The sequence below is a fragment of the Podarcis raffonei genome, chromosome 5, assembly GCF_027172205.1.
Source record: "Podarcis raffonei isolate rPodRaf1 chromosome 5, rPodRaf1.pri, whole genome shotgun sequence".
Taxonomy (NCBI): Eukaryota; Metazoa; Chordata; class Lepidosauria; order Squamata; family Lacertidae; genus Podarcis; species Podarcis raffonei.
In genome coordinates, this window is record NC_070606.1 from 74,203,001 (window position 1) to 74,215,388 (window position 12,388).

General features: G+C 42.5%; 1 protein-coding gene across 2 annotated transcripts in view; it reads left to right on the forward strand.

Moving 5' to 3' along the window:
• Positions 1-12,131, forward strand: part of GRK7 (G protein-coupled receptor kinase 7) — a 52,441-nt gene extending 40,310 nt beyond the window's left edge. Inside the window, exons 4-6 of one of the 2 annotated variants that reach the window (XM_053390159.1) lie at positions 381-652; positions 8,577-8,665; positions 10,618-10,706. In XM_053390159.1, coding sequence (XP_053246134.1) covers positions 381-652; positions 8,577-8,655 — 351 coding nt within the window. In that variant the 3' untranslated portion in view covers positions 8,656-8,665; positions 10,618-10,706. Of the gene's footprint in view, positions 1-380; positions 653-8,576; positions 8,666-10,617 lie in introns of both variants that reach the window. The other variant, XM_053390158.1, reaches the window with a different exon arrangement.
• Positions 12,132-12,388: the final 257 nt, after the last annotated feature.

Below are 12,388 nucleotides of genomic sequence, written 5' to 3' on the forward strand. Positions count from 1 at the left end.
ATATATTGGGTATTTTTCCTTGAACCATTGGTGAGCTTTATGCTCCCTTATATTGGGATGTGTGTTAAGTGAACTGTTAATTGTTGCCTTTTTTCTATGTTCTATTACAATTATTATACTTTTCATTATGTATCATTATTGTATTCCTGTATTTAGACTTCTTTATGTGAATTGCTTTCAGCACAGATGCATTTGTGGAAAACATGGTATGCAAATAATTTGGCTGTAACTATGATAGACATCTGTATCAAGAGATGATTGTTTTCATTACTAGTAATTGCAGCTGAAAATGCAATTGTACATGATTAATCAAGATAATCTTTCCCCCCGCCTCAAAGACATTGCTTTTTTTAGGATTTATTGTCTTTTTATTGTCACAGGCTGGAACTAATGGATACATGGCTCCTGAAATCCTCAATGAAGAGAATTACACGTACTCAGTGGACTGGTTTGCTATGGGATGTAGTATTTATGAGATGGTTGCTGGTCGAACTCCATTCAAGGATTTCAAAGAGAAAGTTGATAAAAGTGAGGTTAAAAGAAGAACCATAGAAGATGAGGTGAAGTTTGAGCACGCTAACTTTGATGAGCCAACAAAAGATATCTGTAAAGCGTTCTTGGCAAAGAAACCAGCAGATCGTTTGGGAACCAGGTACGTTCTATTTACCTTGATTGAAAAAAGAAGTTAAGGAGTAATGTCATCAATTCATTTTAGGGAAATGAGGTTCATAGGTTCTATAGAGTTTTCTAAGACTGTCCAAATGTGTCTCATTGTTAATGTTGGCCAGAAAGCAAAATGGAGCTATCATAAATTGTATGTACGTTTTACCCTATGTAAGTGTCAGGGAACTGACATCAGAGCGAGAGGCGAAGGGGAGGCTCCCAGATTCTGCTGGCGAAGGACCCAGCACCAGGGGGAGAAGCAGCTCGGTAGAGGGGGAAGGAAATCAGCGCAACACCAGGGATAAAGGGGGGCAGATGGGGGAAGCGGAGAGAGAGCTCCGGGACTCTTCACTGGACATCAGTGAGGAGAGCACAGGTCCCCCACTACCCACGCCCTCCCTGCGCAGAAGACTCCCGCGCAGTGAGAGAAGGAGGAGACTGGGAGTCAAACGGCTTTTATGCTGGAAGAGGTTTAAGAAACGCCCACAGACAGATTCTGCTAGCGACTGAGACAGCCAGCCGGAGCTGGGCTGTGCAGTCAAAACGGTTTAACAAGGCAATTTAGCCTAGAGAGGCGGCAGTTTACGCACGAGTAACTCATACCCATAACAGCAAGTTTTGTGTTCTCTTACAGCAGAGCAGACACGGGAAAACTGACTTCATGTATCAAAATGCTTTAAATGTTTCGTTTAACTCAAGGGTGGCTATCCTATTGGAGTTCAATAACACCTGGAATTTAGTAACCATAAGTGGACTGAAAGGAAAACACTTTAACTTTAACTGGGCAGGGATATTATCTCAAGTCTGAAGTTCTTCTCTGATGGTTGTGGTCACATACATTTCAAGCACATTTAAGGCACACGTAGAATGCCAGCAACTGTAATTTATTAAGGGTGCAGGGAATTATGGCTCTGTGAGGAGTAAACTACAGTTCCGATAATTCTTTGTGGGAAGCCATGTCTGCTAAATGTGCTTTAAATCTATGGTGTGTGTGTGGCCAGGTGACTTTTAAAGAACAGGGAGAAAAAAATACTTTCCATAATTATTTTTCTCCGAAGGCATAGGACGGAATGCATTCTTAGAGCTGCTTTGCTCTTTTAATGAACTTCCAATTCGTGGCCAGTGCACTGAAATACAGTTTCTTGATTATGTCTTTTTCCTTTGTTCCCTTGTGTGCAGGTGATTACCAGTAATGACACAACAATAAGGGCTGTACTTTGGTTGTAAAATACAGCCTATGTAAACTACAGCACACAATCCTTAATCTACCCCCATCAATAATATTATTACAGGCCACCCCAGTCCGTGCTGAGCTGTGCACAGGATTCCAGGGGGCTTGGCCCTCAACCAGTGTCTGTGCTCCTTTGTAGAACTGAAGATGTGGCAGAGGCTGTCGTGCCTTTAAGAAATATGATTTGTCCACATATCTACACCTGGATTTAGATGGAGGAAGTCTACTTCCTACAGCATGGTCATCTCAAGAGGGTCTTGTTCTCCACAGCAGGGCAGCACTGGAGTTCAAGGCATCTCTCCCAGCCTGCCTTCAACCAACCAGCCAAGATTGCTCTGCCCTTTTTTTCAGGTGCCAAACTCTTCCTGTGACATCACACCCAGTTACCTTGGCAACCTTCCAAATCTCCTGTCTCTGTTCACACCTCATGGCAGGGGAATTCTCTTGCATTCCAAATGCCCCCCCCAATGGCCCTGTATTTATTTCTTAATGACCTTAGCTGGCCCAGGTATTCTTGCATAGGTTAGCCCAGAAATCCCTCTGCAGCTTGTATTTCCCCTTCATATCCCAAATAATCAAAATCCTGCCATTTATTAATGTTTAGGGTTTGGGAGAGGATCCCCCAATGAGCCTCTTGGGCTTGCCAATCAGAAGGTTGGCAGATCAAATCCCCTTAATGGGGTGAGCTCCCGTTACTCTGTCCCAGCTTCTGCCCATCTAGCAGTTCAAAAGCATACCAGTGCAAGTACATAAATAGGTACTGCTGCGGCGGGAAGGTAAACGGCATTTCCATGCGCTCTGTCTTCTGTCACAGTGTCCTCTTGTGCCAAAAGCGGTTTAGTCCTGCTGGCCACATGACTCGGAAAGATGTCTGTGGACAAACGCCGGCTCCCTCAGCCTGAAAGCGAGATGAGCGCTGCACCCCATAGTTGAATTTGGCTGGACTTAACAGTCCAGGGGTCCTTTACCTTTTTTACCTTAAGCAAAATCCTACCATTTATTAAGGGACGCGGGTGGCGCTGTGGGTTAAACCACAGAGCCTAGGGCTTGCCGATCAGAAGGTCAGCGGTTTGAATCCCTGCAACGGGGTGAGCTCCTGTTACTCGGTCCCTGCTCCTGCCAACCTAGCAGTTCGAAAGCACATCAAAGTGCAAGTAGATAAATAGGTACCGCTCCAGCAGGAAGGTAAACGGCGCTGCTCTGGTTCCGTGCGCTGCTCTGGTTCGCCAGAAGCGGCTTAGTCATGCTGGCCACATGACCTGGAAGCTGTACGCCGGCTCCCTTGGCCAATAAAGCGAGATGAGTGCTGCAACCCCAGAGTCGGCCACGACTAGACCTAACGGTCAGGGGTCCCTTTACCTTTACCATTTATTAATGTTGGGGGGGGAGGTCCCCCCCAAACCTATAACACCACCCCTTTTTGGAGAAAGGTTCATATTTCCATAGATGTGCAAAAGAAATAACAGAAAAGTAGCTAACAACATTTAGAACAATACATCAAAGCAGACCATAGCACAGTGACACGTTTAAAAACACAATAGCACTTCCTCTCCAAGTGATTCCCCAGCTAAGGGCGTAACAGCAAGGGTTGTGCTTGGGCTGATAGGCTCCTCTCTGTAAATTATGATGCACAATCCTTAATTCACCCCTATAATGTGCCTTGAGAAACTAAAGTATTCCAATGTGCCATTTGTGTATGTGCCACTTTTCAGAGTTGCATTAGCAGCACATGCAGTTCTCTGCTTCCAATCTGCCGGGGAGAGAGAGTGAAAGTGGGATAGCTAAGAGAATGGAAGGAAGAATTTGGCCAAATTCATACGTACTTAAACCTTGGTTATAGTTGGGAATAAGTATTAAGAGGGTAAACCAAACGCCACACAGAAAGGTGGGTTTCAAGGAAGATTTGAAGGAAGGGAAAGACTTTAGCATTGAAAACATCAGTGGCATAAATTTTAATTAATGTGCATCTACATCAGATCTTCGTATTGTTTGGGGCCTATGGACACATTGGGAACCTGGAAAGACTAGCATGGGCAGGGCCGTCTTAAGCATATCCGGCGCCGTGGTGCAAAGCTCCCTTCGGCGCCCCCCCATTTCCCAGGGTCGTTTAGGGAGGATGATGCTGCCCGCAGGGCTGGAGGAGGTGGGCAGTGGCTGGAGGGCGGCTCCTCCCGCGGGGAAGAGGCGGAGGCCGGATGTGGTGCCCCCCGGCTGAGCTGGCCGCTTTGTGCCACGGTGGCCACGGCAGACGGAGGTTCTGGCCGTGGCGCTGCTTCGGCGTGGTATGGCAGAGGCGGGCGAGGGCAGTGAACTGATGCCAGGAGGCACTGCATTCAGCCTCCACCTCTTCTCTGGCGCCTTCCAGAACTTGGCGCCCTGTTGCCCTGCGCCACTAGCCTCTATGGGTAAGACGCCCCTGAGCATGGGCACAACACACACTTCACAACCATGAACACACCACATCCTGTTCTACTGGCTGTGCTAAATGCTTCACCCTCCCCAAATCCTTGTTCTCATTTGTTCCTTCTGCTACATTTACAACCCCTGATCTATGTGTTGTTCTAGTCAGCAGTCAGGATTTTCAGCGAGCCTAAAACTGGTTATTTGCTCAACGGCAAACATATATTGCAAATAATATGTATTCCTATGTTGTTTCTGCAGGAGAGTTTAAGGCAGAATCCTGCAGCACACCCTGCAGAATATCACATAGGAATATACAGCTAGAAGTGGGAGGGGTTTGCATGGGTTTTTTAAGTGATTTGATTTTTCCAAAGGTCTTGGAGCAACGGGTGCATGGCTTCTTGAACTCAGGGAACTCTTGAACTCATAGCATCATTTCCTTTTGTCAGAAGGCCAAAGCGTACAACCTTGTGCGCTGAGGTATAGTCTCGTTTGGATCACCCTGTACTGTTTCAGTGGGGAATTCTAATGTGTCCAGAGGATGTGATTCTTCCCTTCACAGTATGAGTAAATTCAACTATTTCTAGTTCTGTGTGACACAATTCAAGATGTAAAAAGTGTTAGGCAACTTCCCTCGCTCCAGTTCTGTCACTTAAAGAGAAAGCAAGCTTTCAAGTTTTTGTTATTTTGAGGCTGCATACAGCAGATGTCAGGATATATACAAACGCACGATCTAAATGCTTAAGTCACTTCAGCCAAATTGTCAACCTAATCATAGGTCCCTTGTCCAGGGACAACCAAAGTGGTGCCATCCAGTTGTTGCAGCGTCATATAAATATATTTTATCTTTAAAAAATCCTGCTTAAAGAAGAAACATGCAAGACTTATCACTTTTTTAATGTGTGACATTTTAGTGTATTTTTGGTCTTTGTGGAAGCCGCCCAGAGCAGCTGGGGAAGCCCAGCCAGATGGGCGGGGTACAAATAATAAATTAATATTATTATTATCATCATAATCTAATATTGGGGCCCCTTCCAACTTTTCAATTCTATGATTCATGACTAATTCTCTGTTACCAATGAACCATGCTATCTGAATGAAACCCAGAGGCAAGGTGAGGTAAAATAAGGTTTTGTGCTACTTTTTGGACAAAAGGCCCCTATAAGCAGGAGAGAAAGGGTTAAGAATAGAAAACGCAAACCATCAGATGAAATAAATACAAATTGCAGCAGATAATGTCAAGGACAGCCATGAACAGTAATGAGACCATAAAAAGCATAAGATTTAAGCACAAAGCCAGGGTATTGGAATAACAAACTCGTATATAGACAGGCAGGAAAAGGTGGTCTTTGTCATTATGAAAATAAGAAGAGTCCTGCTGGATCAGGCCAAGGGCCCATCCAGTCCAGCATCCTGTTCTTACTGTGGCTAGCCAGAAGCCCTTGGGAAGACCACAAGCAGGTGTCATAGCATTTCATTTTTTTCTTATCAACCTAAAGATGTCAAAAGAACCTAAAAAAGAACCTGCTGAATCAGGCCAGTGGCCCATCTAGTCCAACAACCTGTTCTAACAGTGGCCAACTTTATGCCTGTGAGGAAACCTGCAAGCTGGACCTGATCAAAACAACCCTCTCCCCTCCTGCGGTTTCCAGCAAGCCGTATTCAGTAGAAGAGTTTGGATTTGATATCCCGCTTTATCACTACCCTAATTAGTCTCAAAGCGGCTAACATTCTCCTTTCCCTTCCTCTCCCACAACAAACACTCTGTGAGGTGAGTGGGGCTGAGAGACTTCAGAGAAGTGTGACTAGCCCAAGGTCACCCAGCAGCTGCACGTGGAGGAGCGGGGACACAAACCCGGTTCACCAGATTACGAGTCCACCACACTTAACCACTATACCACACTGGCTCTCAGTGTCAGTGGAGGTTCAGCATAGCCATCATGAGGCCAAACACACCTTCCAAGGAGGAATGTCCCATAGCAAAAGGAACAACCTACCTTAAGAAAATAAGTTCCATACTCTGTACATTTCTGCCTGTGTTTTATAACCTGTCATTCAACCCCACCCTACGTTTTACATGTGGTAATGTTCTTCCAGCTAGTCATGAAGTCTGCAAAAGGGCAAAGGAACCTTTTTTTTTTATTACACCACATCCGTGTTCCTGATCCTGTACGATCCTGCTGCAGCTTGCTAAATGTTATATTAACCTCTGAGGGAATCGGAGAACCGCCTCGTAACCGTTATTTGTGCAGATGTTTTTCACGCTGCTGTTGATATTCCGAAATATGCTGCTTTAGCATTCCTTGCTAGTGGTGGTATTTTCTGCATGAGTACGAAGAGGATTCCACTCCCTGCCCCCTCCCCCAGTCCCCTTCTCACCATCCAGCAATAAATTTGTTACTCTGAGTCTCTCAAAAGCAATATAATAAGATAATTCACAAAGAAGCACTGGAACAAAAGTAAGGGGGGAAAGACAAATTCAAGGGATAGACCTCTAGTCTTGTTTTACGCATTGTTGTTAGTGCCAGTAGTGGAAACACATATATCAAAATCCATGAATGGTCTTACAGGGTTCGAAAGGACCATAGATGTTGTCATATTATGTGAAGTAATTTGAAATATTCAGATGGGGTGGGAGAGAGAAGCTACCCACAGTATACTGGAGGTAGCAGAAAACCTGTCTATGCCCATTATACTGGAGATATTGTTGAAGAACAGCTCATCCTTATTGTAAAGATTAGCTAAAGATTCTAAGGTCATTGAGACCTTGGGTGATCTATTTAAGTACTTGTTGCGTAAGTTAAAGCTTCTCATAGGCAGCTTTAATAAGCACACCTGACCATTTAAAAATGTTCTGTTGTTTGTGATCAAGAGCCAGCATCAAAAGAGCTAGGGTCAGAGGAGATTAACTATTTCATCTCCTAGGAGATTTGTATAATTATATTTTGTACTCTTTGCCATGTGCGAACAAAAATAAACACAAAACCCTTCAGGCAAGTCCATCTCCCAGATGGGAAAGATAAATGATGAGCACAGGAAATCAATCATCCACAAAGAGATATAATTTATTTGCCTTGCAATGTTTATATAGTGCACTTCAAAATTAATTTACAGAGCCATATAACATACAAAATTATGGCAAAGTAGCACAATGCAACAACTAAAGAACAATAAAAGCAACGTAATAAGCAACTAAAATTAAAACCAGCAATAAATTTTCAAGCAATGGCCTCAAAGGCTAGGAGCAGATACTTGTCCCACCCGGTAAAGCAACAAGTGTTGCTTAGGGTCCAATGCACGTCCCAGCGGACAGCATTCGCCTTTGTGGAAGCAACTACTGAGAAGGAGCAGAGGAGAGAGACAGGAATATTTTGAGAATCCTTTTAAATTGTTTGTCAGTGTGCAGGTTTCCTGAATAATAATAATAATAATAATAATAATAATAATAATAATATATTTATATATATATATTTATACCCCACCCATCTGGCTGGCCCTCCCCAGCCACTCTGGGTGGCTTCCAACAAACACCAAAATACAATAGTCCTTCAGATATTAAAAGCTTCCCTAAACAGGGTTGCCTTCAGACGTCTCCTAAAAGTCTTGTAGTTGTTTTTTCCTTTGACATCTGGTGGGAGGGTGTTCCAGAGGGTGGGCGCCACTACCGAGAAGGCCCTCTGCCTGGTTCCCTAAAACTTTGCTTCTCGCAGTGAGGGAACCGCCAGAAGGCCCTCGGCGCTGGACCTCAGTGTCTGGCCAGAACGACGGGGGTGGAAACGCTCCTTCAGGTATACTGGGCCGAGGCCGTTTAGGGCTTTAAAGGTCAGCACCAATACTTTGAATTGTGCTCGGAAATGTAAAGGTATAAATCAGTCTGTTTATGAATTTGGTAAATTATAACATCAAATTATAACATCAAATTCAATGGCTTCTGTTCAGGACAAATTGGAGTTGTGCTGTGTTTATTTGCCAACAAACAAAAAGATACAGAGCTGGATCTCATGGAAGAGCAAGTGATATATAGAGAATGAGCCCTGTTTAGGTAAATGTGCCTGCAAGTTCTCAAGCAGTCTTTATCTGGAAGGGGGAAAGGGAGATCCATCAGATACCAAATCCTGGAAAATCTATGGCTCTCCTACTCTTTACTCCTATAAGGTCCCTATGGCCTCTTGTTTACTTTTGTACATGCATGTATTTCAGCCTGGAGGTGGTGCTAAAATGCCACTTTGTAAGCAGGGGGTGATAGCTCTTGAATTTGTTTAAATGTTATTCCCTACCACAGCCTGCAGGCATTCAACTCAGCAGCAAGTAGGAGCTGGAGTGGGGTGGAGCCTGATGTGTTCCTCCTAAGCTGGCAGTAGTCATTTTCAGGTACCACATTTTATTCCTGGCCTGTGGGTCACACATCTCTGAGATTCTATGCATATCCACCAACATTTCACAGAATAAAAGGGAGGCATGTTTATAGCATCCCAGTTTTCTAACTGAAAATCACCACCCAAGACCCCGCTGCAACTTACGCATTGCTGAAAGCCCTGCTCTGTTATATGCTGCAGTGTCAATGCAGCATATTAGCTATCGACTAAAAACAACACAGGGACGCGGTGGCACTGTGGGTTAAACCACAGAGCCTAGGACTTGCTGATCAGAAGGTCGGTGGTTCGAATCCCCACGACGGGGTGAGCTCCTGTTGCTTGGTCCCTGCTCCTGCCAATCTAGCAGTTCGAAAGCATGTCAAAGTGCAAGTAAATAAATAGGTACCGCTCCGGGGGAAGGTAAACAGCGTTTCCATGCGCTGTTCTGGTTCGCCAGAAGCGGCTTAGTCATGCTGGCCACATGTACACCAGCTCCCTTGGCCAATAAAGCGAGATGAGCGCCGCAACCCCAGAGTCATCCGCGACTGGACCTAATGGTCAGGGGTCCCTTTACCTTTACCTTACATTTGCATCTTTTTAAAATCTCTGTCACCTTTACAAATATTGGAGGAACTTATTTATAAATAAATAAATGGCCAGGGGTCCCTCTACCTTTGGCTTTAAAAACAAAAAGAATGGCATCTCTTGTGTGCAAAATGGCATGCTGTGCACCTAATGGTGCCTTAGCATTAACATGCATGCAGGTATATGCTTGCATACCAGATATACAATGCTCCCACTCCACGCTCAGAAATGTAATGTGTAGAAACCCTGGGAAGGAACTGAATCCTGAAGAATGACAACTCTAGCAACTCACGTTGACAACGTTTTAATGAGGCAGCCCTAAAGGCAAAAATGGAAACATCAGTTTTCTGGGCTCAGATTTCAAAAATTGGAGCTGTCTCTGGTAATCAAGGACAGATGAGGGAAGTGTTAGATCGTGATTCTCAGTTTATTCCCCAAAAAACAATTCTAATGCAATTTATATACTGCTTGATCGTAAGAACGGAATGGAACTGAAAGTGGTTTACAAAATTATATTATTACAAATAATAATTCAGGGGGAAAAGAGTAATAAGAATTCTTCTTGTACATTCTTATTGCTTTGTATTATTATGATACAATAATAACTGTAGCCTTGCAGTTCCTTAATCACAAGAAGGCTTTAAACACTATAGTGTAATATCCATTTGACATTGACTAAGTTCTCCAGGTGATGGACAGTCCTGACATTTTCAGTGATCAGAAAATGGCTGAACAATGTCAAATGCATTTTTGTCTTTAAGACTGTTGGAGTCTTCTCAAAGGGACTACCTGGGCATCCTGGGCAGACTGTCCTATGCTTCTTGGAGAAAAGGACAGAAGGAATTCCATTTAAATGCACAAACATACACACCATTTGGTATTCAACGAGTTTGCATTAGAGCTGCTTTTCGATTCTGATGCTTTTAGGGCGCCTGCATATTTAACACATTTTAAATTGCCTCCTGATTCCTTTATTATTGTAAGCCACACATGAAAGTGTCTGAAGAATTAGGTAAAAATCTCTATAATACATGAACATGTTCCTAGGGCTGCTTACCAGCATCTTTATTAATATTGGATGAATTTTATGTCTAGTTTAAATAGTGCAGTATATCAAAAGTCTAGTGTTAAGACTGACGTTGATGCTTACGTTTCCAAAACATGATGGTTTGAAGAGACCTACTTCCAAGTAGATATTCTTCAAATTTGCTTTTCAGCCTGATTAAAACTTGGTCCGTGAAGTAGAAAAGCCTTTTGTACCTTGAGCTAAGAATACATCAAACTAATTTATTTTTGATCACTTCTCTCTGATTTAGCAGTTGAATATACCTAAGATCTGTGCATGTTTGAATTTAACCTTGAAATTCTCTTGTCTTATTGCAGGAGTAATGATGATGATCCCAGGAAGCATGCTTTCTTCAAATCAATAAACTTCCACAGGCTGGAGGCAGGCCTTATAGATCCTCCCTTTGTGCCAGATCCCAGCGTTGTCTATGCCAAAGATGTTGCAGACATTGCCGACTTCTCTGAAGTGCGGGGGATAGAGTTTGATGACAAAGACAAGAAATTCTTCAAGAAATTTGCAACAGGTGCTATCCCAATACCTTGGCAAGAAGAAGTCATTGAAACAGGACTGTTTGAAGACCTGAACAATCCCCACAGATTAGTTGCCGACTCGAAATCTGGAGTTTGTTTGTTGTTATAAATATTGCACCAGAAATGTAAGGGTGGGAATGCACCATTGAACCTTCCATTATTTCAAAGACTCTAAGGTGTGTAGCAAGAACTCATTGTCGTCATAAAGGCAAGCCGAATAAACTGTTCTCTTCCATTTTCGTATTTTATTGGAAATTTTCAATGAAGAATGAGGATTATTTTAAAATAGCATGATGGCTTAACAACTCATGGTGATTTCTGGATAAAATACACAAAATCATTTGGATATATATTTTCCTCCCTTGAGACTGCTTCTGCTTTGTTAGGTTTCAGTAGTAATACATCCAAGTTCTTTATGAAAAAGACTTATCACTGGAGTGACACAGTGGGTCTAAACTGATTGCAGTTAAGTAGGAAACTCAATAAAAATGTATATAGGCTATGCTTCTCCATTTATTAAGTATTAAAACAATAGTCAACATATTTTTGCTACCGATTGCAACTTCCTATCAGATTTCCTGATAGTATCTTTTCACTCTGATGAAAGCTGTAGTTTAAATTAAACTACAAAATGAATCACACCAGTATGTAACTGGTCTTTAAAGAGCGAATAATATAAATGCAATAGGAATGTTTATTCAGCAAGCAGTGGGATTAAGAGAAATGGTTAATTGTTTTTACAAGTGCTTTTAATGTTGGAAACTAATGTACATAACGTGTCTAGCTTAAATGTGTACTACTTCCGGTTCTTTTACAAATCTTTGTAAATCTCTCATTTTGACATTTCTTTTTTGTGTGTGAGGGTGTTCTGAAGCTGGTTAACTTAGGCAGGCAAATCTTAGATAAAAATGTCTAGTTACTGGGGGTTCGTCAACAGCAGAAGTTCATTTATGCAAGTTATGTCCCACCCTAAATTCTCAGATGAAATTATTTCTGTGGCCCTGCAGAACTGTATAAGCTTAAAAGCGAGCATGCAATTGAACACTTGTGGAGGTTCATGATTGGAGAAAATCTCAAAACAGATGGCACCAAATTACTCACTGATAAATGTAATTTTAAAAATTATGCCATTTACAATCTTGAACCTAAGCCTGCCTCCCAATCAGTTTATCCATGTGGTTGCCATCCACCCAGCAGTGTGACTTGAATTCTGATCGCATTCTGAATTTAATCCAGTAAAACTTTAATTAGATATTGTTGTGATCCAAAGTTTTGTATAAAACTGAGTTAATTTACAAAGAGCTGTGTTTCCTCTGTTTATTCCTTGCTATTTCAGCTTTTTTGTTTTGCAATCTGCACATCCTATCCTCAATAATACTGATACTTGAAAGTGAGAAAAAGCCCTACTTCAGATGAAGTGACTTGAGGAAAACAGGCAGAAGCCTGAGCCAAAAAGATCTTTTGTTTCTGTGCATTCCTTTAACTGAAGAGAAAACATTACAAAAAATTAAAAAATTAGCCCAGACTTATTTCAGACATCCTCCCATTTGTGGCTGCT